The sequence below is a fragment of the Narcine bancroftii genome, chromosome 5, assembly GCF_036971445.1.
Source record: "Narcine bancroftii isolate sNarBan1 chromosome 5, sNarBan1.hap1, whole genome shotgun sequence".
In the NCBI taxonomy this organism is placed as follows: Eukaryota; Metazoa; Chordata; class Chondrichthyes; order Torpediniformes; family Narcinidae; genus Narcine; species Narcine bancroftii.
The window spans coordinates 210,530,829-210,556,840 of NC_091473.1; the positions used below are offsets into that span (position 1 = coordinate 210,530,829).

The window sequence follows — 26,012 nt, forward strand, 5'->3', positions numbered from 1 at the left end:
GGTCTTGTTGACCCATATCCAAGTTTTTATCTGCCATTTCAGAGCTGCAAGCAGTCCTGTATGCAATCTGCAGCATAACGTCTTCATACATTGCTAACAATTTTTTCCTTGGCGATTTGCCAGCCCCATCACTAATCTGTCTCACAGTGCCTGATTGAGAAACTGCTCGAAATGACAGTGCTCCACCAGTTTGCACAACAATGCCAGGTATTCTCTTACTGTTTCTCCTGGTCCTTGTCTCCTTTCATAGAATCATTGCCTTTCTGCCATAACTGGTGGTTTGGGGCTTATATAGTTCTTTAGAGCTGTGCATAATTCGTTGAATCTTCATCCCTGGATCCTCTGGGCCCACCAAGGTCTTAAGGAGGTCGAATGTTTTGCTGTCCATTATACAGAGGAAGAGGGCAGGTTTGCGGTTTATTGGTCTTTCCACAATATTGTGGGATACGCAGTAGTGGTTAAACCGTTCTACATAGTTATCCCAACTTTCTTCCCACCGCCATCTTGGCACGTTTTCGTCTTAATCTTTTGGTGGAAATTTGTTGGGGTTGATAAGTAGTCGTTTTCTACCTTTCTTCTGTTGTTTTCCTTCTTACAGTTGGAGCATGGAGTATTTGTACGGATTGTTTCATTCCTCATCGCCACTGTTGTGTATGCACTCACGCAATTAAGACTCGGAGATAGGTTGCTTTATCATCCTTTACTTCTATTAGACACATAGGGTTATACTGTATATATAAGGGTGACATCATAATGTGGGCATCATGATGTCCAGTGGAGAACGGGCTTATACCCAACAAAGGAGCACTAACAAAGGAACAGCAATGGAAAATTCACCAAAGAATGGTAAATTCAAAATAGTAGTTAAACTCTAAATTTAACCCCACTATGCACAAATGTAAATGTGTGTGTGTGTGTGTGTGTGTGTGTGTATGTGTGCGTGCGCGCGCATGATAAAGTCCCAAACTCTGAAAAGTCATTTTTAAAACTTCAGTATCATTTTAGTCTTGCTTGAAGGTCTTTAATTCTCTGTTTAGAAATAATTACAAAGTGCTTTTAAACATCAGGCCTCTTTAAACTCACAATTCTTTTGATCAGTTGTCCTTCAGAGATATTCTTCAAACATCTTCTGGGCACAAATGGGAAGTGCCTTACTTATTTAAAAGCCACTTATGTTGTACCTCCTGTGAATAGGGTAATACGTCTTGTCTTTCCAAGAGGTCAATTTTCAGTTTTCTTCTTAAGATTCATGGTGAGGCTGCACTTTTCTTTTCGAAAGAGCAGTCGGAAAGTGAAGTAGGTTTCCTTTTGAAATCCACTTATTTTCTGTGTTCCCCTTTTATTACTGTAATTCAACCATGTCTTTTACAATTTCTCCATGTGTCACAGGGTCTTCACTTCTGAAACTGATAATATATTTCTCCAAATCTCTCATCACATGAGATGTGACATAATTTCTGTCTTTGAAGTTCATAATGTCTTTTCACACTGATGTGCTAAAACATCTCTGTCCACTCACTCACAGAATCAAAGTAATTAACTTTGTTTGATGGTGCCCTCCTGCTTCCAGGCTGTCTGGAATTTACCAACAAAATGGCTGTTTTACACAGGTGCTTCTGAGATAACACCTTTTTTTCAGTAACCATCATAAATCCTTTCATCTCTTTACTTCATCTGCAGAAGCAGCCATTCCGTCTTTCAAACTGGCTTCTGTTTTCCATCTCAAAGAACCACGTGTGTTTAAATTGCTAATGTGTTGTCTTTGTGTTGAGGCCAGCTAACAGCTGCAATAAACTGCATGTGTGTAGTGAAGTATTCTATACTGAACTGCTATAGATGTCAGTGTGCACATTGTGGAATCACTGTACACATTATCGAGTTGATGTATACGCAGGAAAGTCGATGTGTACACCGTGGAGTCTAATGCAAGACTGACATCTCCAGGTTTGCAAGCTGGGCTTATAGACATCACTCCTTCTGTCACATGGACATGTCATCATGATGAGTGATATCATCAGCTCAGATAAAAACCTGTGTTGGATGTAGGTCAATTTCCTGTGTTTTCCTTAGCACGTCCGCCATTTTGGGAGTTGGTTTTCTTGCTGGTAAGTGGGTCACCACATGTTTAAATTGCTAATGTATTGTCTTTGTGCTGAAGCCATTTAACAGTTGTAAAGAACCAAGTGTGTCCGAAGAATGTAAATGAGCCTTGTCCACCCAAAGCTAACTTATTAAACCAAATTGAGATAAAATATAGTTTTAACATCGAACTAAGGATTAATATTATCACATTTGTCACAGGTGGAGGGGACCTGGTGTAATGTATCTAAGTTTGTTGATAATACTAAATTGAATTGAAAAGCAAATTGTGCAGAGCGTCCACAGGGAGAATATGGATAGGTTCAGTGAGTGGGCAAGGGTCTGGCAGGTGAAGTCCAGTGTTGGTAAATGTGAGGGTATCCATTTTGGAAGGAAAAATGGAAGATCAGATTATTATTTAAACGGGAAGCAATTGTAGCATGCTGCCATGCAGAAGGACCTGGGAGCACTTGTGCATGAATTGCAAGAAGGCTAGTTTGTAGGTGCAGCAGGCAATCAAGAAGGCAAATGGGATGTTTGCCATAATTCGTGGAGGGATTGAATTTAGGAGCAGGGAGGATCTGTATGGGGTCCTGGTGAGGCCACACCTGGAGTACTGAGTGCAGTTCTGGTGGCTTTGGAGGTGGTGCAGAGGGTGGGTGGGGGGGTCCAGAGTGGAGGGTTATTTTGTAAGGGGAGATGGAATCATGTGAGACATTAGTGTTTTGAAGTATGAAGGGATCTGCATAAGATTAAGAAAGGAACAAGAGAGCATTTGGCATATTGGCCTTCATAAATCACATTACAGAGTACAGGAGTTGGGATGTTATGTTAAAGTAGTATAAGGCATTGGCGTGGCCAAATTAGGAGTATTGTGAGCAATTTTGGTCATCTAACTATAGGAAAGATATCAATAAGGTAAAAAGAGTGCAGAGAAAATTTACTAGGATGTTGCCTGGACTTCAGGAACGGAGTTACAGGGAAAGGTTAAACAGGTTAGGACTTTATTCCCTGGAGCATAGAAGAATGAGGGGGAATTTGATTGAGGTGTTTAAAATTATGAGGACGGTTGGTGAGATACAGACTGGAGGACATGGGTTAAGGGTGAAAGGGGAGAAGTTTAGTAGGAACACGAGGGGGAACTTCTTCACAAAGAGGGTGGCGGGAGAGTGGAACGAGCTGAAGTGGTGAACGTGGGTTCAATTTTAACATTCAAGAAGAATTTTGATGGGTAAGTGGATGGGAGGGGTGTGGAGGGACAAGGACTGGGTACAGGTCAGTGGGATGAGGCTGAAAGATGGTTCAGCACAGACTAAAGGGCCAAAGAGGCCTGTTTCTGTGTTGTGATGTTCTATGGTTCTAATAAATAAGATAGAAACAGGGTGGTTGTTTCCACTGGGAGGTGGGACTAGAACCAGGGGACATAGCCTCAAGGTACAGGGGAGTAATCAGAGATATGGGGTAACGGAGAAGAGAGAATCAATTGAATTTCCTGTCCATGTGACACAGAAAAGGCTACCTCATGAAATGTATTTAAAATGCAGATTTTTTTTGTATCGTTGGGGAATGGAGCATGTAAGGGAAATTGAGTCCACAGCCAGAGTCCACATTGACGGGCCACCGGGATACTCTTGCTCCCGTGTCATGAGGTGCCACCCCAATGCTGTAATCGTCGATGCCGCGTAAAAGTGGACCCCTCCCCCGCCTATTTTTGGCACTGACCGCCCCAACTCCTGACTACAGACCCTCACCCCGGCCGCCCATACATACACCCGAGCTCCAGACGGCCTGGCCGCCCACATATACTATACTAACTTCTGACACCCTGGGTGCCCGTCCATCCTAGCTCCCGACCGCAGACTCACCACCAGGTCCCGGCCACCCGAGCTCCCGACACCTGAATGCCACAGCCACTTCACCAGGTCAAAAATTTGACCCGTGTAAAAAGTGATCCAAAAAAAAATCAACGACCACAGAAGTGTGTGCAGTAGTTTTTGTAAATGAAGCTCCCCGTTTGCCGCAGTTTCTTTGTTGCTGGTAAGGGATTGGTTACGGTGATACGTGAGTGGGGAAAGCATTGTGATGAGCGGTAAGTAACAGTCACACCCAGCTGGGGGAAACCTGGTTCTCACCCTTCTGCACTCTTGCCCAGTTTGATTTCCAAACCTGGCTGTGAGGTGCACTAAATTTCCCATTCATTTCCCAGAACAAGCGTCCCTCACCCCGGGCAGGCAGTCTACCCCCCACCCCCAAATGGTGGCACTGTCGGAGCTGCTCCAGCGTTGCCGCTGGTTCAGACCCGCGAAGAGCGGGGAGCAGAGGCTCCCGCTGGGTCCAACCACTCAGCCCGACCAGAGGGGCTTTGAACGGCCCGTTAAGGGAGCCGACGGCAGTTTTATCCACAATCCCGCCACCGCGCCCAAGATGGCAGCAGCTGCGAGGGGTTGCGGGCAGGCGGAGGGCCCCAGAAAACGGGGAGACCAACTCCCGTTTGAGAAGGAGAGGCGGAGGAGATGACCCACGGGATTGTGGCGGACCTGCGGCTGAAGGACTCACACTGGTGGCGGTGGCTGCTGGCGACTCAAGGCGAGGAACCCGCGCAGGCTGCGGGCTTGCTGGAGATTGGCTCGGATCCAGGATGGGAGAAGGTGCCTCGGGCACTGAGGCTTCCTAATGGTATCGGGGGCTCGGATCTGGATCTCGTGTCGCTGGTGCTTTGGACTGGACTCTGAGGCTGCGGGAGTGCTGGACACTCGGTGACTCCGCGGGGACTCTCTTGCTTCTCGCTCTCTCTGATTGTAAGAGGCAATTTCAGCTGAAAGGGAATCTATCTGCATTCCAGAAGGCAAAAGGCAATTTTATGAAACGTGACGCTGTTTTTATTACATACCAATAGTTGAATCTTGAATCAGTTCAGGGTAGCAGACCCCCTCCAGAAGAAGGCCGTGGCATTTGGAAAGTCTACTTTGTGCCCATCGGGTTCGTGAAACCTCGTCTCCCCTTTCCTTTGCAGTGCTGCGGGACCCTCGTCGACCTGAGCCACCTCTCGTTGGAGGGGATTGCCGTCCTCAACATTCCCAGCATGCACGGGGGCTCGAACCTCTGGGGCGAGAACAGGAGGGGAGAGAGTAAGCCCCTGCCAAACAAAACCTACCTGGCCATCACGGACCCCGAGGCTTTGAAGTCATGCGTGCAGGGTGAGTCTCCTTCCTGCCAAGCGGCAATAAGCAATGAGAGGCAGGCACCCAACTTCATTCAAGACGTTCGGGAGATCCAGCGGGCCAGGTTCCGTAGCCTGCGGCTTTCAATTCAAAGACCTCGTCTTGAACGGAGAGCTTGGATGCCCTGGATTTTAAAAAAATGATGGGAGTTGGAGGTTCTCTCCGACAAAAAGCTGTTCGTTGTGGGGTTCAAAGGAACATAGAAACCTACTGCACGGAAGGGCAGCACGGTTAGCGCCACGCTGCTTCGGTACCAGCCATCGGGACTGGGGCTTGAATTTGATGCTGTCTGTTCAGAGTTGACACGTTTTCCCCGTGCCTACATAGGTTTCCACCGGGTTGGGTGTGTGGCTCAAGTTTCCTCCCACCCTTCTCAACGTACCAAAGTTTGTAGGGTGGCACAGGCTCGTGGGCCGGAAGGGCCTGTTATCGTGATGTAATTTAATTTTTTTTAAAAATTAAATTTCAATAGAAGCCCACAACTGCTGTGCCGACCCAGTAACCCACGCTAACAACCGCCTAGAATGTCTCCGCTGCGTACCCTCCAGACTGTACCCTCTCAGTTTCATGTACCAGTTTAATGATTTCGTAAACGATCCTCTTCCCCTGCCTCCACCACCGTTGCCGGCAGCGCTTTCATGAACCCACCACTTTCTCTGTGAAGAACATCTCACCCCCGTACTAACTCCAAAGCACCTTAAAACCATGCTCCTTCGTGTTAGCCATTTCAGCCCCGGGGAAAAAGACTTTGTCCATGCACACCACCAATGCCTCTCGTCATCTTGTACATCTCTATCGGTTCACCCCTCCGTCGCTCCAAGGAGAACAGACTGAGTTCACTCAATCTCTCCTCATAAGGCGTGCTTTCTGATCCAGGCAGCTTCCTTATGAATCTCGTCTGCCCCCTCTGTACAGCGAGCACGTCTTTCCTGTAATGAACTGAACACAACATTCTAAGTGGGGCCTAAGCGAGGTCTAATACTTAACCTCTTGGTGCTTGAACTTGATCCCAAGGTTAATGAAGCCAACACACAACACACCTTCTTGACCACACTGTCAACCTGTGCAGCAGCTTTGAAGTCATGACCCCCAAGATCTCTTGGTTCGTCTGTGTTGCTCGGAGTCCTTCCATTAACATTGTACTCTATATTCAAATTTGATCGACCAAAATGAACCAGTTCACACTTCTCTGGGTTAAACGCCACTTCTCAGCCCAGCTCCCATCAGTGTAACCTCCAGACTGTACCCAAGGCCACCCACGTTCATGTATTGATGTGGGTGGGAAAAAGAATCACCTGGTTTACATCACATTAGGTTTCTAACAGAGCAGAAGCTCAAATGAAGCCTCCTGGTAACTCTCCTCTCACCCTCTTCATAGCATCCACCATCCTTCCTGCGACGAGGTGACCAGAAGTGAGCACAATATTCCAGGTGGAGTCTCACCACAGATTTGTGGAGTTGCAACATGAGCTCAATCCCCCAACTAATGAAGCCCAGGGTTCCATGGGCTTCCTTAACTATCCTATCAACTAAACCCTCCCCACCCTATAACCCATGATCCTGTCTCTTAAATGCCCCCTAATGTTCCAGCCTCCACCATCACCCCAGCAAGACATTCCAGACACCCATATCTCTGTGTAAAAAAAAAACTTGTCCCTGTTGTCCCCCATAGAACATTACAGTACAGAAAAACAGGCAGTTTGACCCTTCCGGTTTGTGCCGACCAATAAAACTAGCTATCCCCACTGACCTGCTCTCATTCCACAATACTCCAGTCCTCTCCCATTTATGTACTTCTCCAATTTATTTTTAAAACTCAAGATTGATTCTGCATTCACTACATCAGCTCATTCCACACTTCCACCACTCTCTGAGTGAAAAACCTTCCCCTAATGTTCCCCTTCTTCCTCTCCCCTTTCAGCCTAAAGTGATGACCTCTCCCCCAATCCAAGTGGAAACATCCTAATCAAATCTACTCTGTTTAAACCCCTCATCATCTTATAAATCTCTATCAAACCTCCCCTCATCCTTCTTCATTCCGAGGAGTATAGTCCTAACCTGTTTAATCTTTCCCTATCACTCAACTCCTAAAGACCAGGCAACATCATAGTAAATCTTCTCTGCACTCTTTCAATCTTATTGATATCCTTCCTGCTGCTGGGCGACCAGAACTGCACGTTATTCTAAGTGTGGCCTCGCCAATAACTTCAACATAAGATCCCAACTTCCACACTCAATTCTTTGATTTATAAAGGCCAAATGTCCCTCCCTTCACTTTGTGCACACATCCCCTGGTGTTTGCTATTCCTGCCCAGTGGTTTATACAAATGTTTGAACTGTGGTCCTGCCGCAAAACAACAAATTTCGTGGCTCGTTCGTGATTCTGATTTTGAAGAGTCCACCTGATGGAAGGGGATTCACTGTGATGTTTCTGCTTTGTAGAGCTGAGTGACCAACTGCTTGAAGTGGTGGGTCTGGAAGGTGTGATTGAAATGGGGCAGATCTACGCAGGTCTGAAGAGCGCCGGGAAGCGGTTGGCTCAGTCCACAGAGGTCACCATCAGGTAACTGAGCGGGTGCGATGCGGTGACCGCCCACCATCTTCACCTGCTTTCCGGCCGGCTGGCATGTGGCCCCTGACTGTTTCTGCTTTCCCCCCCCCCAAGGACCCAGCGACTGCTGCCGATGCAGATTGACGGTGAACCATGGCTACAGCCCCCTTGCACAGTAAGTCACATCTCCCGTGACCTGGCCCGGTGACAAAACTCTCCCCGTTGCTTCCAGGCCCAGGGGTGGCATGGACCGCACCTCCAGGTGCGACCCCTCCCCTCTCCCTGCATGGGAGTGCTGGCCTACATTATGCGGTTGTCTCTTCCTGAAAGGGACTCGGACTGATCTCAAAGGCTGACCAACTGCTTATTTGAGCAGCACAGTTACCATGACTCTGTAACAGCATCAGAAATCGGGGTTTGAATCCTGCACTGACTGTAAGGAGTTTGCTCGTTCCCTCCGTATCTGTGTGGGATTTCCCTGGGTGCTCTTGTTGCCTCCAACCATTCAAAACAAACTGGGGGTTGTAGGTTAATTGGGTGGCACAAGCTCATTGGCCAGAATGGCCTGTTACCATGCTGTATGTCTAAATGCAAGGCAGCACGATTAGGATTGGTTTGCGTAGCGGTTGGCGCCACGCTGTTACAGCGCCAGCGATCGGGACCGTGGTCCGAACCCCTTGCTGTCTGTATGGAGTTTGTACATTCTCCCTGCGTCTGCGTGGATTTTCCACTGGGGATTCTGGCTTCTGGGTGGTTGTAGGTTAATTGGGTGGCACGGACTTGTGGGCTGAAATAGCCTGTTACCGTGCTGTAGGTCTAAACTAAGAAAAGAGGATAGTGTTGGAAAATGGCACTAAGGTAAAAGATTAGATATTTAAAATTTCCCTGCAGGCTATTCTATCTTATTCACCCACTGGCTTCCCCAGGTCCACCCACCGACACTTGGACAATTGACCTACCAACTACCGTGCCTTTGGGATATGACCCTCCCCACCACCCCTCCACTCTCCCACCCACCAGCAGATAGAGAACAAGGTGTGCCTCATGTCCTCGACAGATGATGGTCAATGCAGTGCATCGCTGGCCCTTTCTCCCAGAATTGACGTACATTCCAGGAACATAGTACAGTGCAATACAGGCCCTTCAGCCCTTGATGTTGTGCTGACCCCTATATCCCTTTTGAAAGGATACCAAGCCCCCCCCCCCTTCCCCATAACCCTCTATTGTTCTTCCATCCATGTGCCTGTAAGAGTCTCTTAAATGCCCCTAATGTTTCAGCCTCCACCACCATCCCTGGCAAAGCACCTCAGTGTAAAAGAGTTACCCCTGACATCTCCCCTAAACCCCTCCCTTCACTTTGTACACATGACCTCTAGTGTTTGCTGATCCTGCCCTGGGAAACAGGCACTGTTTATGCTTCTCATAATCCTGTAGCCCTCTATGAAGTCTCCTCTCATCCTTCTACTCTCCAAAAACTCCCAACTCTGCAAACCTTGCCTCATGAAACTTATTTCCCAATCCAGGCAACATCCTGGCAAATCCCCTCCACACCCTCTCCACAGCTTCCACATCCTTCCTGTAATGAGGTGACCAGAACTGAACACAACACTCCCAAGTGTGGTCTCACCCGAGATTTGTAGAGTTGGAACATGACCTATTGACTCTTGAACACAACCCCCCTATTAACATAACATAACAATTTACAGCACGGAAACAGGCCATTAGGCCCTTCTAGTCCGCACCGAACAGGCATCCCATCGACCTTCTGAACTATTGAGGGTCGTGTGGATCTGAACCCCAAGGACCCTCTGTCCATCCACTCTCCTAAACTTGTATTCAGCCTTCTGCTTGGTCCTTCCCCTCAAACCCAACCCACAGCAGTCCGAGTTGTAGCCATCCACTTCCTGCCACCTCTCCAATCAGCTTCGGAAACCAGGGAAGCCCTGCAGAAGTCTGTCCATGTCTGTCCGCAGCCTCGTGCACTGCCACACTGAGGCCACCCGCAGCACCTCATCTTCTGACTGGAGCAGCCCTTGCAAGAGAATCACGATTCAATTTATTACCATAGTGGTAAAACAGTGTCATATTACATGAAGTGCCACTGGCAGGAACTGCCTAAGTGCTTCTTACAGTCAGAGAGAGAGAGAGAGAGAAGCAAATGAGAGCCCCCCCCCCACCCCCCCGCGATTCCGCAGCCATACAGAGTCCGGTCCAAACCATTGGCAACACGAGCTCCAGATCAAAACCCTCCAACATGGTGAAGAACCCTTCGGCACCCCCTCGCGTCCCGGTTCCTTCCGATCACTGGTACTTGTTGGAATCTAGGGGTTAAAACAGTATGAAATAAATGATAAATTAATAAGTGTATATTTACTGCATGGAATCTAGGGGTTAAAACAGTATGAAATAAATGATTAATCAATAAGTTTATTTGGACTGCATGAGTCAGGGAAAGAGGAATGTGGCTAAGTGGCTGTCACAGCATGGAGCAAAGTTGGCTGAACAAAATTGGCTGCTCCCAAGATACAGGGAGAGGATATGCATAAAACGATTTAGGAGGAATGCTCAACTGAAGGAGGTGGGAAGTAGCACAGGAGACACAGGCCAGATCAGAACAAAGAATGGCCCGCAAGAATCAAAGGGAATGGAAAACCAGTCTAGGAGGAAGATTAAGGCAGGAGGAGGTGTTAAAGAGAACAGCAGAAATTGGCAGGACAAGAACAGAATGGTGATTAGAGATATCTGGGGATGAAGTAATTTCTGATCAAGTTCCGACACATCGGTCCCAAATCTTTTGCCTGATGAGTAGTGCCAATTGCAAGGGTGACATGAGGAATGGCCTCACCTGCCATCTCATACCATTCCAGCTGCTCAGATGTCAGTGCCACCGCAGCGGCCACTCCCTCCTTTCCTATCACTATGTAGTCCGAATTAATTTCCCATTGCCTGCCCTCTACCTCTTCATAAAAGGCATGCTGATACATTTCATCCCCATCCCTATCGTAAAAGAGGGTCATATGGGGAGGGTCCGAGGGAGGGGTATACGGGTGTAACGTCTGGATCCACGGCTTCCATTGATTATAAAGCTTTAGCAGCCCTCCCTTCTGTGGGTCCTCAGGTTGCAGCAGCCCCCAGTAAATGTCAGCCCATTGTCCCTCAGACGCGGATCCTCCAGCTGCCGCCAACAACATCTGAGAACTGGAATGCAGTGTAGTTACTGAACAGTTCATAGAATATCCATTTGGAAAGGTAATCTCTATTCCGCTGGGTCCACAAAGGATCGATGCTCCGCACTTGACCAACAGGTCTCTGCCCAAAAGATTGGTAGGGCACCTGGCTGACAAAATGTATTGATGTGTAAAAGTCTGTCCTGCCACAGAAGTGACTAGTGGTGTAGAAAACGGCAGATTTTCTGGTGTACCCGAGAACCCTATCAGCTGGACGCTAGAGGATGATGTTTTATCTTGAAATTCAGTGCCAGTGAGTGTTGAAAATCTGGCTCCCGTATCCACTAAAAAGGATACTTCCATGTCCATAACTTTAATCTGCAGGAAAGGGTCTGCCAACCTAGCCTGCTCGTGGGTGCTCGGGCTCCGTCACTGTGGGCAATATTGCTCCTCCTCTGTCAGCAAAGGGAATTGTCTCTTTGGAGCTAAAGCCGCATGGGGTGCCTGATGTACCGGGGGTGGCACTGACGATCTCTGGGACTGGACCCAATGCTCATTTTGTGGTGGTCCATATCCCCTTCCCCCAGTGTCCCGAGGATCCCAAGCCAGGGGGCAGTCTCTCTTCCAGTGTCCTGGCTGACCGCATACAAAACATACGGCTGGCTGCATTCGTGGAGCACTCCGAACTCTCCCTCTTACTCGGAATTCCCCCATTGGACCTCCCATTCTGGCCACATAGGTGGGATCCGGTGCCCAATATGGGGCCGGGTGCCAACTCATATTATTCCCTTGTGGTGGCTGCGTTGGCTGCTGAATCATCTGGTTTGCACCCTTTGAGGAAATCTTTTTTACCTCGTTTGCCTTTTGCCTAGCCTCTGCCAATTGAAGCTTAAGGAGTTGCACTTGTGCCGACTCCATAGTATGTTTGTCCTCCTTTTGCTTAGCCCTGTAACGTTTCATGTGATGGGTCAAATGTTTTTCCCATTGCTCACTCGAGCAGCCAGGAATATCAGGGTTATTCTCTAATGCCTCCCTAACTACAGCTGGCAGTCCACTCGTTACTGCAGCCCTAAAGAGTGTAGTCTGCAAGGGATCTGTGGCTGGGTGTACTCCTGCCTTATCAGTCCAACTCTCCCTACACTGACTCAAAAAAGTCGAGATCTCCTCATCCTCCTTTATGGAAAAGGTCAGGGACTGCATGACACCGGGGGAAAGGGGGACTTAACTGTGTGTTGCAGCTTGTCTGCTAACATTAGCATATGTATCATTGAACTTGTGAGTTGCAGCCTGTCTGTGTACATTAGCATATGTACTAACTCTCTCTCTCTCTGTTACATGTACAATCCTGACTACCATTCTGTCTGTCTTTGTCCCACCATGTCCTTTGTGCTATCGCTTCAAAACTCCTGTCTTTAATACCTGTGTAGGCTAAGATACAAATTAGATGTACTCCACTAAAGCTGTTTAATTCCCCTGGTCCGTATTGGGATCCCTTATATCCCATTATGACTATACATTAAATCTATGCCCTGTCTACATTCTAAAGGAGCTGAATTGCAACCTCTGCTGCCCCTATTCCAGGGGGGCTTAAAACATTAACGAACAATATTCCAAAGAAATTAGTAAACAACAATGAAGAATACATGTAAGCTCATTAAAATACAATAAGAACTGAATAAAACACAATAAATGTAAAGCTCATTGAAAACTGCAATAAAATGCAAGAAGAACTGAATAAAACCACAATAAATGTAAAGCTCATTGAAAACAGCAATAAAATACACAAAACTGAATAAACCATTAAAAAAACGAATAAAATTGTAACATTATGGCACTTTGTCATTAATTCTTTGAATGTGGGTCCAGCCTTTCTCTCTTGTTCTTACTGCGGTGTCTGTAATTAAAAGTACACAGAAGGGACCATCCCAGGCAGGTTTTAGTTGATCCTCTTGCCATGCTTTTACATATAACCAATCACTAGATTTTAATAAAATGAATAACAATCTGACTTTCCTTTGTGTTAGTGTAAAAATTGTAAAATGAAACACAAACCATATTTGCATGGGTTTTGAATATGTTAGACCTTATTAAAATGCAGTTGGAGCTGCTTGTCTGTATGGGGCACAACCCTCCAATTTGTTAGAGTGAGTACATAACAGACATTGCAGCACAAGAGCCCCTGCAAGAGAACTTGAAACATATTCAACCTTTAGTTCTGCCTTAAGTAAAATGCCTTGTGCCACAGCTCACAGGAGCTGGCCTTATTTAAAACAGTCTGTAAAACAGGCACCAAAAAAAAGTTAAAAGATGTTCTTATGAGGATTGCACACACAATAATTTAAGTACAGGCTAGTTTCTATAATATTCCACTTAAAAGTTCTGCTGCATGAATCCTGGAGCTTGTGGAGTCATTATTGAATCAAGAAATATTGGTGCCATGCCAATCTCATTCTAACATGCCAATTTCTCCAGTCCTTAAGTCAAGATGTACTGAATAGCATCTGGTACAAGATCTGTGAGTTCTTAATGATATTATTATTCTTATGCACCCAATTGTTCTGAACTATGCCACCAATTTAAATCATATTCCACCTATTGCAGTACTCACACAGCACCATAGACCAGTTCGCAGGTTTATTTCTCCATTAAGCTGAATCCAGTTGCGCAGGGTTTACCTCCGTGATTATTTACAATGTAACTTCCGCACTACCGGATTTAAATATAAACCTGATGAATGGGGGAAAGTTATCATGAATTAAATAACAGCGGCAATACAGAGAAATTGTGCTGAGGCATTAATTTCACTCCAGAGGAAAATGCACCAGAGAAATGAATGATTAAACTTATAGGAATCCCCAGAGGTATCTTTATTCTCCAGAGGTGGGTGATCTTTAAACTCACGGACCTTGACTGCTGAATGTGTAGAAGAAATGTATTAAATGTGTTGATAGGGCTCCATACCTCTAACTGCAAGACAAGAGCCTGAAGCCTCAATTTCAAGTGCCACAGTGCACTTAAAGGGACATGCACACTCCCCCTTCAACTGGCTGATCCAGCCACTTTACACATCAGATCCTTGTCCTTTTGCCTCATGTTCCTGCACCTCCTTGGCTGCTTCCCTCTCTGCTTCTCCTAAGTACCGTACCAGTCGGATTTTTTCAAATCCTTGTGGCACCTTCCCCTGATTCTGCAGCTCTCTCCATATCTGTTCGTATCGTGCCATAGCCTGTACCTCCTCTCCCTTCGGTACTCCTCCCAGTAATTGATCCCTTGTTTTCTCCCACTGTCGGTTTACAGATAGGGGAACCCCTCTGTCTCCCCCGAGCTCTTGCCCTACATCCCTATTTACTCCTTCCATCTCCGTTCTGATCTTTAACCCTTTAGACTTCGTGATTCTGACACCCTGCAATCTACTTCGTCCCTTCCCACGTTGTATAACCACTAGATGACCAGCAGCTCCCTGAAAACAGGTGTTCCCCTTCAGGGATGATCAGAGAGAGAGCCAGCTGGGGGATTATGTGTCTCGTGGTTGTGTGAAGTGTCTATTGTTTGTTTTGCGGTTAGCTTGTTAGTTTCCCCCTTTGTGTGAAATGTACATTGTTTGTTTTGCGGTTAGTCTGTGTACACAGGTGCCTCACTGTGTGACTGCCTATCCCCACTGTGTTTCCCCGATCCGTATTCTAAATACCTTGCCTCTATGCCCTCTCTACCCTGTAAAACAGTACAATCTGTAACCTCTGCTACCCCTTTTTCAGAAGTACTTAAAACATCGTGAGTAACACAGTGATATACACAGCAACAATACCAGCGTGCATGAAAAAACAGTTAAATGCCGAACACCTTATACAGATACTTATTACTATTATGGTACACGATTCTTAAACAAATACTTATTATACACTACTATGGTACACGATTCTTAAGCAAATACTTATTATACACTACTATGGTACACGATTCTTAAACAAATACTTATTATACACTACTATGGTACACGATTCTTAAACAAATACTTATTATACACTACTATGGTACACGATTCTTAAACAAATACTTATTACACACTATAGAAACAAATAACTATAACACAATACACCTTATACTACTTGGCCAAGTGTCTAAATCTACCTCTCGAGATTGCTACAAGGGGCTCCAACCCCGTTCTACTAGAGGGACCTCAACCTCCTTAGAGGGATTCCAACCGGACCTCAACCTCCTTAGAGGGATTCCAACCTTTTCCTAGAGGGACCTCAACCTCCGTAGAGGGATTCCAACCTCCTTTTCCTAGAGGGACCTCAACCTCCTTAGAGGGATTCCAACCGGACCTCAACCTCCTTAGAGGGATTCCAACCTTTTCCTAGAGGGACCTCAACCTCCGTAGAGGGATTCCAACCTCCTTTTCCTAGAGGGACCTCAACCTCCTTAGAGGGATTCCAACCGGACCTCAACCTCCTTAGAGGGATTCCAACCTTTTCCTAGAGGGACCTCAACCTCCGTAGAGGGATTCCAACCTCCTTTTCCTAGAGGGACCTCAACCTCCGTAGAGGGATTCCAACCTCCTTTTCCTAGAGGGACCTCAACCTCCGTAGAGGGATTCCAACCTCCTTTTCCTAGAGGGACCTCAACCTCCGTAGAGGGATTCCAACCTCCTTTTCCTAGAGGGACCTCAACCTCCGTAGAGGGATTCCAACCTCCTTTCTGTTTTATTCTTGTCTTTAACTAGGTCTTTTGCAGAGTAGTGACAACACACAATTTTATCTTTGCCAATAGCAGAACTTCGTTTGAACAGGCGTCTGCTTACCTCCCTTTGTTGAATGGCCATTTGTTGTTATCACCACACCACAATCGACCGGTGTTTCGTATCTTTTTCTTCCGTCACTTCTCCATCTTCATCACGTCGGGGTCACCAAATTGTCGGACTCTGGCTTTAACTTACTCTTAATTTAGTCTAAGTGTAGTCTGAGTCCAGCGCGTTCTTTGAATGAAGTGATAGGAGAAGGTATTCGGTTCAACAGTCAATTTATTACACAGCACAAGAATAAAACTTAACAGAGCTCTGGGTCAGTCTGTTAGTTCATAGGTCACCTGCCAGTGAGCTACTCCCCGAGACTGACCCCTATTGTCCAGTTGGTTCAGTTTATATAGGTCAACCTTATCATACAGAACAAAAGTTGGCTTCCTTTGCTAGATTTTTTTGCATAAGGGTTATCACAAGTCATCTCCTGTTTTGCAGATATCTGGGGTGTAGCACTCCCATGTTAATCCTCCTGGCCAGACTATCCCGTTGTGTTGATCAGAAATTACTTCATCCCCAGATATCTCTAATCACCATTCTGTTCTTGTCCTGCCAATTTCTGCTGTTCTCTTTAACACCTCCTCCTGCCTTAATCTTCCTCCTAGACTGGTTTTCCATTCCCTTTGATTCTTGCGGGCCATTCTTTGTTCTGATCTGGCCTGTGTCTCCTGTGCTACTTCCCACCTCCTTCAGTTGAGCATTCCTCCTAAATCGTTTTATGCATATCCTCTCCCTGTGTCTTGGGAGCAGCCAATTTTGTTCAGCCAACTTTGCTCCATGCTGTGACAGCCACTTAGCCACATTCCTCTTTCCCTGACTCATGCAGTCCAAATAAACTTATTGATTAATCATTTATTTCATACTGTTTTAACCCCTAGATTCCATGCAGTAAATATACACTTATTAATTTATCATTTATTTCATACTGTTTTAACCCCTAGATTCCAACATACTCCTCCAGCCAGTTCGAGCCTCTCTCCAGCAGTCCGCTGCCTGGTGCGAGTCTCCCGGCGGCGGACTCCAGCAGCCCCCAGCCTCCATGGGTTCCTCGCCTTGAGTCACCAGCAGCCTGCTGCACGCTCCGGTTCCGTAGCCGCAGAGCCCCCTCACTGGTTCGCCGCCGTGGTCGCTCTCCTGTTGGTCGACTCCGCCGCTTCTCCCTCTCAGAATGCCTGCTGCCGATTAATAGGAGCCGCCATCTTGGGTGCAGACCCGTGGTCGGGGGATCTCATTTAAAACCACCATCAACAGGCCATTCAAAGTCTGAAGAGCCGACGGCAGATGACTGGGTGGTTGGACCCCGCAGGAGCGCTGTACCTCCGTTCCCTCACTCCCCGTGGGTCCGCACCAGTGGCAGTGGTCAGCTACCGCGAACAGTGCTCCTGTTGTGGACACGACACAGACTGGGAGATCACTTGGTTGGGCATCTCCACCCTGTCCTCCGCAGAAGAGCGCATCTCCCAGTGGCCGCCCATGTCACTTCCCTGCCCCACTCTCTTGCTGACATGTCTGTCCATGGCCTCCTGCACGGCCAGACTGAGACCACCCGCAAATTGGAGGAACAACACCTCATCTTCCGACTAGGCACCCGCCAACCAGATGCCATTGAAATCGACTTCTCTGGCGATTATTTAAAAACCACCCACCTCCCTCCCCTGCCCCCGCCGTCCCCTTCCTCCAGCTCTGTCTTCTTTCGCACAGACGTGATCAATTCTCACCTCTCCCCTCATCATATCCGATTAACACCTCATGTTGGTTCTGACTCCTCCCCCCAGCCGGCACTGTCTGCATCCTGAGATTTCCTGCTTTTGCCTCATTCTGCCTATTCCCTGAAGAAGGGCTCAATTTTCCCCCTTTCACCTTTAACCCATGCCCTCTGGTTTGTAACTGACCTCCCCTCAGTAGAATTGATCCATGACTGCAGTATGGTTTCCATTTATCATGTCACCGGGAACCATAAACTTTCCCCCCCTGGGAACCAACCTTTCGTGAACCAACTCTACAAATCTCTGGTGAGACCACACTTAGAGTATTGTGTTCAGTTCTGGTCACTTCATTCCAGGAAGGATGTGGAAACTATGGACAGGGTGCAGAGGAGATTTACCAGGATGTTGCTTGTCTTATGAGGCAAAATTAGCAGAGCTGGGCTTTTTCTCTTTGGAGCGTAGGAGGATGAGAAGAGTCTCAATAGAGGTCGACAAGATTCTGAGAGGTATAGATAGGGTGGACAGCCAGTACTTGTGCCCCAGGGCAGGATCAGCAAACGCCAGAGGACACATGTACAAAGTGAAGGGAGGGAAGTTCAGGGGTAGGTTTTTTTACACAGAGAGGTGGTGCCTGGAGTGCCTCACCAGGGATGGTGGTGAAGGCTGAAACATGAGGGGCATCTAAGAAACTCTTAGACAGGGATATGGATGGAAGGAAAATAGAGGGTTGTGGGGTAGGGAGGGCTTAGGAATATATGGGTTGGAACAACGTCGAGGGCCGAAGGGCCTTATGTTCTATGAAGCGGTCATGAATGTTCGGATACAGTGAAGTCATTGATTCCTTCACCAAGTTTAACTGCTCTTGTGTGTCTCCTCCAGATTAAGATAACCCATAAAAACCAATCGCCAATGCTGATGGGACCTTCCGCCAAGTCGTCGGGTTCCAGGAAATGAGACAGGCAAGACAGGTGCGTCGATCCTTTCAAACCCACCGGGCTCTTCACTTCACCGGAGACTCCACATGACGCAAATCGAAATTCTTTGAGATCCTCTGCTATGTCAGAGCCTTTATCCCTCCCTCCCCCGGATCCTTTAGCCTGTCACGTGCTCTTTGTTTCATGTTCTCACTCCTTTCATCTAGTTCAGGGTATGGGTCTGCACCTTTGGTAGAAAATTGGTGTCACTGCTGGAGCTGCTGTTACGGCTGCTGGCGTGGACCTGTGGAGAGTGGGGAGAGGAGCTACAGCGATCCCGCAGGGTCCAGCCGCCCAGTCCCACTGCCATCAGCTCCACACAGCCTTTAAACGGCCTGTAAATGGAGCCGGCGATGGTTTTATTTAAAACCTCTCGATCGCGGGGCCTGCGCTCAAGATGGCAGCAGCCACGCGGGGTTACAGACCCTGGGGCAGCAGAGGACTGGTGCGCAGGGCACCGGAAAACCGGTGCCTCACAAGGAGATGCCGGCGGAGCAGTGAGGGGTTCTGAGACTCAAGGAACCCACGGAAGCGGCGGGCTGCTGGAGACTGCGGTCAATAGACTCGCTCTGGGCTACTGGCTGAAGGGGGGGGGGGGGGGGGACCAGGTATCGGAATCGGGATGTAAGAGGGGTCTGAAGGGTTCCTGGTCGTGTCGGAGTTTTGGATCTGGAGCTTGGGTCGTCATGGTTTGGACTGGACTCTGCGGGAGCGCTGGAGGTGAATCCACGGACACTCAGTCACTGGGGGTGGGGTGGGGGGGGGGAACACACTCTCTCTTGCTTCTCTTTCTCTGACTGTAAGAGGCACATCAGGTAATTTCTGCTGATGATAAACCTGTCTACATTACAGCAGACGAAAGCAATTTCGTTTAATATGGACTCTGTTTATTTCATGACAACGAATTGAATCTTGATCTTGGATCTTGATCTGTTATGAAATCTGTTGAAATATTACAGCACATATTCTTTTGCTCTGACACCATCCTGTGATATTTTGTCTGACGTTGACCAACATCTGGGGTATATCCTAGGAATGAATAGTATCTTGCATGCAGTTTACAGGGTGTTAACTAAATATACAGTTGTGGAAAGTTTCTATTCAGAATCAGAATTTTTTTGTGATAAGCAATTCATGAAAGTCCGTTGTTTTGTGGCTGCATCACAGTGTAAACATTCATAGAAACAGCCTGACAACAATAAATAAAAATAATATATGAAAAGTCAGAGTGAGGCCATGTCTGTGGTTCATTGATCATTCAGGAATCTGATGGCAGCGGCGAAGAAGCTGTCCTTCTGCTCGTCTTCAGGCTCCTGTACCTTTTCCCTGAAGGTAGCAGAGTGAAGAGGGCGTAGCCTTGGGGGGTGGGTGGGGGTCCTTGAGGATAGAGGCTGATTTCACAAGACACCGCCTATTGTAGATGTCCTCGATGGAGTGAAATCTGGCGCCCGTGATGTCGTAGGGCGAGTGAACAACCCGCTGGAGGTTTTTCTTGTCCTGAGAGTTGGCGCCTCCGTACCAGACAGTGATTCAACTGAGAGGCAAACGGGATTTCGCAAGTTCCTCTTCTGAGGAGAGTTTTCCATGATGGAAGATAAAACTGACCAGGAACTGAAAATAAAGCTATTTAATCATAACTTGAATGAGAGATCTATTAGAGATGTTACCCAATGATCTCCAATTGGATATTCCAAGGCCACTTTAGAATTCCTTGACACTGTTTGTTACAATTGCCTCACCTGCAATATTCATTGAACAGCATACACAAGAACATGTCCTCAAGCTTTCCACTCTTTGGCTCTCTCACTCTTCTCCTTTCCCTCCAGCTCTGAATTCACAGAGCCACCTCCTGATCAATGATCAGCTTTCCTCCTCTTGGCTGCTGGCCTGCCTTCCTCCTCCTTGCCCCTTTTTCCCTTCACCCTCTGCCTTTTCATTCAGGCGCCATTCCACCGGCCATTGATTGTAAGCTATTAAAAGCGTGTTTGTACTCCTCACGTCTCTGGGTGCAATGCGTTACAATTGTAATCGCTTACAATCAATGGCTGGTAGACACAATGGTCCTCAGGTGAATCTGAGGTAAGGCGGGAAAACCAGGCTTTATATTGGGGAAGGTGGGGGTGGAGCCAGGCATCTGAAGAACACACAGACAGTGAATGCCAGTTCACTGCAAAGTCGACTTAAAATATGACAGGAAATCACAAAAAATAAGTTATATCTATAAAACGGTACGTGATAGGAAAAGTTTTAAGGCATTTTCATGATCAGCATCCCAAAATCCATAAAATACATCCAAAAGGGTTCAGAAAGAAAAGTCTTTGTGTGCTCAATGCACTGGGAAGGGAGGAGCGAGGAACGAATATTCCTCCGGATGAACATTTTGATAAAAGGAAGCTGTAGATGCCGTAAATCCGAAGTAAAAGCCAGAAACACTCATTAGATTGGGCAGCACTTGCAGAAAGATGATTCAGTCCAATGCCAGCAGGTTATTGACAATCCCTGACCACCTTAGGGGGTGAGATTTTCCCTTCCCCTCTGCACTCCGACAACCTGACCCCAACTCTGCCCCTCACAAACTCAGCAGGTCAAATAGTGTCCATTATATATAGAGTAAAGATACACAACTGATGTTTCGGGCTTGAGCCAAAAGAAAATGGCTGTGCTGTTGAAGCTGCAGTAACGGCAGCTGGTGCAGACCCACAAGGAGCGGGGATACAGCGCTCCCATGGGGTCCAACTGCCATCAGCTCTGCACATGCTTTGAACCGTGGGTCTGGCCCGGCATCATAAATCAGCATCAGCTGCGAGAGGTTTCCGATTCCAGGGGAGTGGAGGACTAGCACGGGGCACCAGAAAATAGTGACGACCCATGGGACAATGCCCACGATGGTGGACCAGTGAGGGGACTCTGAGGCTGAAAGGCCCACGCATGCGGTGGGCACCTGCCGACTCGAGGGGAGGAATCCACAGAGGCAGCGGGCTGCTGGAGACTGCCGTCGGGGCACTCGCGCCAGGGCTGTGGGCTGCTGGAGACTGGCTGAAGCGGTGTCAGGTATCAGAACCGGGATGTGAGAGGGTGCTGAATGGTTCCTGACCAGGTCGGAGGCGTCACCTTGGGGGAGAGGGGGCGCGGGGTGAGAGGGGTCGCTGAGACATCACCGTGGGGGAGAGGGAAGCGCAGAGGCATCACCGCGGGGAGAGGGGAGTGTGGAGGAGTTATTCCATTATATGTAATTAAAATAATAATAAATTAATAATTTTACATTTGTTATATTTAATTTAAATATAATAAATTCCATGCTTGTCGCCAAATGCGAGCAGTAAAATATCTGGCGCTAAACGGCGGACCGTAAAATATACGATTCCATTAACCTCCACCCCCAGGAACATGTTGTGAGAGATGAGTAAAACTAATATGAAGATAAGAGAGATGAAGAAAGCTAATATGCATATATTAACGAATAAGCCATTATCAATACTTAGACAGAGTCAGCAAGTTCTGCATATAAGAGTTAGTAAGCCCTGAGGGTTGGGAAGCTGTGAATAAGGACAAAGGCAGGTTTGTGAATAAGGACAATGACATGATGGGACACGGACAGGATACCCCCTGGTCCTCCAGGTTCACAGAAACAGCACGTAGGCAGACAGGATTGCCTAATGCCAAACTCATCCAGGAGGCAGAAGAATGTAAGGGGGAGGGTACTTCTATACTGAAATAAACTGTATAAAAGTTGGGTGAGCCCCAGTGTGTGTGTGTATTCCCAGGGTAAGGGGAAGCACCCAACTTTGCATTGTTGTATAATAAATGTTCTTTGTTCTCAATTTTTGTCTCGAGCAAATTCTGTGAAGGTACTTCTGTTTCTCACAAATGGGGGCTCGTCCGGGATCCCACTCCCTCCACTGACAGAGTGCCCAACGATGAGGGTAGGTGCACCCCGGCTGATTCAGCTGGACTCACGGACAGCGGGTGACTTGTCAGTGGATGAAGCGAGTGATATCTGAGAAGAGGCATTGAGAACAAACGATGGGAGGACATTAAGGAAGCATGCTAGGAATAGCTACTGGATCCCGGTAAGAGGAATTTTACTTACCTGTTAGTATGGGAGGTGTGAGTAGCAAGGGAAATAGTCCTAAGGAAGGATGGGACGATCAGATAACTAAGCAAAGTCCGTTAGGATTAATGCTATCTGATTGGGGTGCGGGGAAAACCCGCGGGAAAGACAAACAGACCATGGTCAGGTATTGCTGTCTGGAATGGGTTAAAAACCCAATAAAAGGGAATTCGGTATATTGGCCAAAGTTCGGATCCGATGAGGACTGGATGTGTCAGGCATTGAACATTTTGCTCTATCAAAATCAAAGAGATAATATTGAGAGCAGAGAATATGCAGCCTGCTGGCTCAGTGGATCGGTTGATCAACTTGTTTTGAATGAAAAGGAATGTCAGGACAAGAAGGATGAGGAACCTTTTGTCCCTGAAACACAAGGATGGGATGTGTTACATTCCCTTCCTCCACCTTGTGCTCCTCCTATGCCGGCTCCTATCTTTCCCCTCTGTCCTATGCTCTACCCTCTTCACCTTCCCCTCCTCCCCCACATCTAAAGAAAGGAGAAGAAAGTAGGGGTGGTATGATGACCCATTCACAAAGTACTAGATTACCACCTCAATTGACAAAAGAGGGAGGAGACTTTGATTCAGAACAGTGTGAGACCCTCCGGGAGGGAAGGGCAGAACCCTTTGATTCATTTTCCGTTACGGGAAGTTCCCATGGGAGGGGGTCTCGGTTTTGTAAATGTGCCCCTGACTAGTATGGAGGTGCGTAACTTTAAGAGAGAAATTACGTCCCTGATAGAGGATCGTCAGGGATGTGCCGAACAGTTAGATCAATTTTTGGGACCAAATATATATACATGGGATGAGTTAACATCTGTTCACTTTGGATGAACATGGAATGATTCGCCAGGCAGGGATTAGAGTGTAGGATAGGGAACACCAAGGGGGACCAGAGGTGATACCTGGGGAACTTAAATTCATCCTGGCAAAACCAAATTGGGATAAGAATACTAATGATGGTCGCACATTAATGGAGGAATATAGGGTTAATCTGATAAAAGGAATCAAGGAGTCTGTACCAAAGGGACAGAATTTTAAGAAAGCATTTGAGGTTCCCCAAGGTCCCGAGGAGACCCCCTCTGCATTTCTGAATATATTGCGTGCGGCCATACAGCAATATGGGGGTTTGGATATAGAATCCCCAGCGGGTGAACAATTGGTATTAACGGGCTTCGTTACTAATTCAGCCCCAGACATCAGGAGAAAATTGCAGAAGACTGAGAATTGGCATGAACAGGGCATGAATTGGCACATACAGCTTTTACAGATCGCACAAAGGGCATACATCGAGGTCGGAGGATAAACAGAAAGGAAAGGCTAAGATTTTGATGCAGGCAGTCAAGGAAGTTGTGGAGGGACAGCAGGGAAATGTTAGGGGCTGTGTGCCAGCTCCTGGACGTTGGAAGAAGCGCCAGGAGTGGGAGAGTAGAGACCAGAGATAATTTCATAAATCACAACTTCTCACTTCAGTCACTGACCAATATTAATTAAAATTCATGATAAAATGTAAATGTCATAAATGATCATTTACCAATACTGTAGAATGAGTGAATTTAACTTCCAGTTAATTTCATTTTATAAAATAAATTGTATTCAAATGTGATTTTGCACAGGGAGTACGTGAGAGTTGAGCGATTTTATAACATTTGCAGGGAGAAATGTTTGTGCAAATATGGTGAGTTCTATACGTCTTACTTTTTTAAGTGTATGTAAGATAAAGAAAGGATCTGATGTGTAAAGTGGCTGGATCAGCCAGTTGAAGGGGGAGTGTGCATGTCCCTTTAAGCGTGTTGTGGCACTAATGAATTGTATTCTGTTCACTTGAAACTGAGCCTCCAGGCTCCTGTCTTGCAGTTAGCGGTATGGAGTCCTCTCAATAGATTTGGTACATTTGTTCTACACATTCAGCAGTCAAGGTCCGTGAGCTTAAAGATCGCCCACCTCTGGAGAATAAAGAAACCTCTGGGGAATCCAATAAGTTTAATGATTGATTTCTCTGGTGCATTTTCCTCCGGAGTGAAACTCATGCCTCAACACAATTTCTCTGTATTGCCGCTGTAATTTAGTTCATGATAACTTAAATCCGGTCGTGTGGAAGTTACATTGTAAATAATCATGATCTGGTTTTTCAAATTCATCTGGAAGTGGTGTCTAAAAGACTGCTGGGTTAATAGTACTGCAGTTGTGAAGGTCAAATACGGGTTCGCTAATAGAGTTCAGAGAGGCTCAAACATGCTTGAGTCATGTGGTGTGTCTCATTAGACATCAGGAGGGCCGGCACTGAATGTTGATTGCAAACTTATACCAGCTGATGGAAAGTGATATTGGCCGCTGCAAAGACACTTTTGTGTTGTGCCGGCAATGTGTGTGCACGGAGGTAAACCCTGCGCGTCTGGATTTAGCTTAATGGAGAAATAAACCTGCGAACAGGTGGTGTGTGAGTACTGCAATAGCTGGAATATGATTTAAATTAGTGGCATAGTTCAGAACAATTTGGTGCATAGGCATAACAATATCATTAATAGTTCACAGATCTTGTACCAGATGCTATTCAGTACGTCTCGGCTTAAGGACTGGAAAAATCGGCATGTTACAGAGAGATTGGCATGGCACCAATATTTCTTGATTCAATAATGACTCCACAAGCTCCAGGATTCATGCAGCAGTACTTTAAGTGGAATATAATAAAAACTAGCCTGTACTTAAATGATTGTGTGTGCAATCTTCATAAGAACATATTTTAAATGTTTTTCGGTGCCGGTTTTACAGATTGCTTTAAATAAGGCCAGCTCCTGTGGGCTTTGGCGCAAGGCATTTAATGTTTAAATTTCAATAGCGACGTTAAATAATCGTCAAATTCGTTGTCGTCTGCAGTGACAAAGACATGCCTTATTCCCACTCGGCTATTTTTAAAATAAATTCATTTTAGAATACAGTTAATATCACTCGCCGAATCATTATGGCTAATTGTGTACTTAAGGCAGAACTAAAGGTTGAATATGTTTCAAGTTCTCTCGCAGGGGCTCTTGTGCTGCAGTGTCTGTTATGTACTCACTGTAACAAATTGCAGGTTGGTTGCCCCATACAGACAAACAGCTTCAACTGCATTTTAATAAGGTCTAATATATTCAAAACCCATGGAAATATGGTTTGTGTTTCTTTTTACAATAATTCTAAATATAACATTTACACTAACACAAAGAAATGTCAGATTGTTATGGTAAACGGTGTCTTGCCCCACAGCAATTTTGGAAACTATTGTAAAAACAGATAAGGCATTAAATTGCAGCTATTCACTTTCAATTGGCATTTCACCAAGTAAACAGGATCGTGAACTAATAAATCCTGGGAAAACATTGGCAGTTAATTAAGACAGAAGGGTTTATTAGTTCAAAACCCACCCCTG

At 46.6% G+C, this 26,012-nt stretch overlaps 2 protein-coding genes across 7 annotated transcripts in view; one reads left to right on the plus strand and one right to left on the minus strand.

The window, feature by feature from the left end:
- LOC138764694 (diacylglycerol kinase beta-like) overlaps positions 1-19,088 on the plus strand; it is a 137,305-nt gene extending 118,217 nt beyond the window's left edge. For 4 of the 6 annotated variants that reach the window (XM_069940923.1, XM_069940922.1, XM_069940921.1 and 1 more), the window contains 4 exons: positions 5,093-5,276; positions 7,743-7,863; positions 7,966-8,026; positions 18,399-19,088. In XM_069940923.1, the coding sequence (XP_069797024.1) occupies positions 5,093-5,276; positions 7,743-7,863; positions 7,966-8,026; positions 18,399-18,473 (441 nt within the window). In that variant the 3' untranslated portion in view covers positions 18,474-19,088. Of the gene's footprint in view, positions 1-5,092; positions 5,277-7,742; positions 7,864-7,965; positions 8,027-18,398 lie in introns of those variants that run through there. The other 2 variants (XM_069940924.1, XM_069940925.1) reach the window with 2 other exon arrangements.
- On the minus strand, positions 10,584-16,738 carry LOC138763004 (uncharacterized). Its single transcript, XM_069936484.1, has 2 exons — positions 15,820-16,738; positions 10,584-13,745 (listed from the first exon to the last, which is right to left on the minus strand). The coding sequence occupies exon 2, from the start codon at positions 11,385-11,387 to the stop codon at positions 10,584-10,586; it is 804 nt and encodes a 267-aa protein (XP_069792585.1). The 5' UTR covers positions 11,388-13,745; positions 15,820-16,738.
- Positions 19,089-26,012: the final 6,924 nt, after the last annotated feature.

Excerpts from the sequence above, each read along its gene's own strand:
- LOC138763004 (XM_069936484.1), bottom strand. The coding sequence starts at position 11,387 with ATGGACATGGAAGTATCCTTTTTAGTGGATACGGGAGCCAGATTTTCA.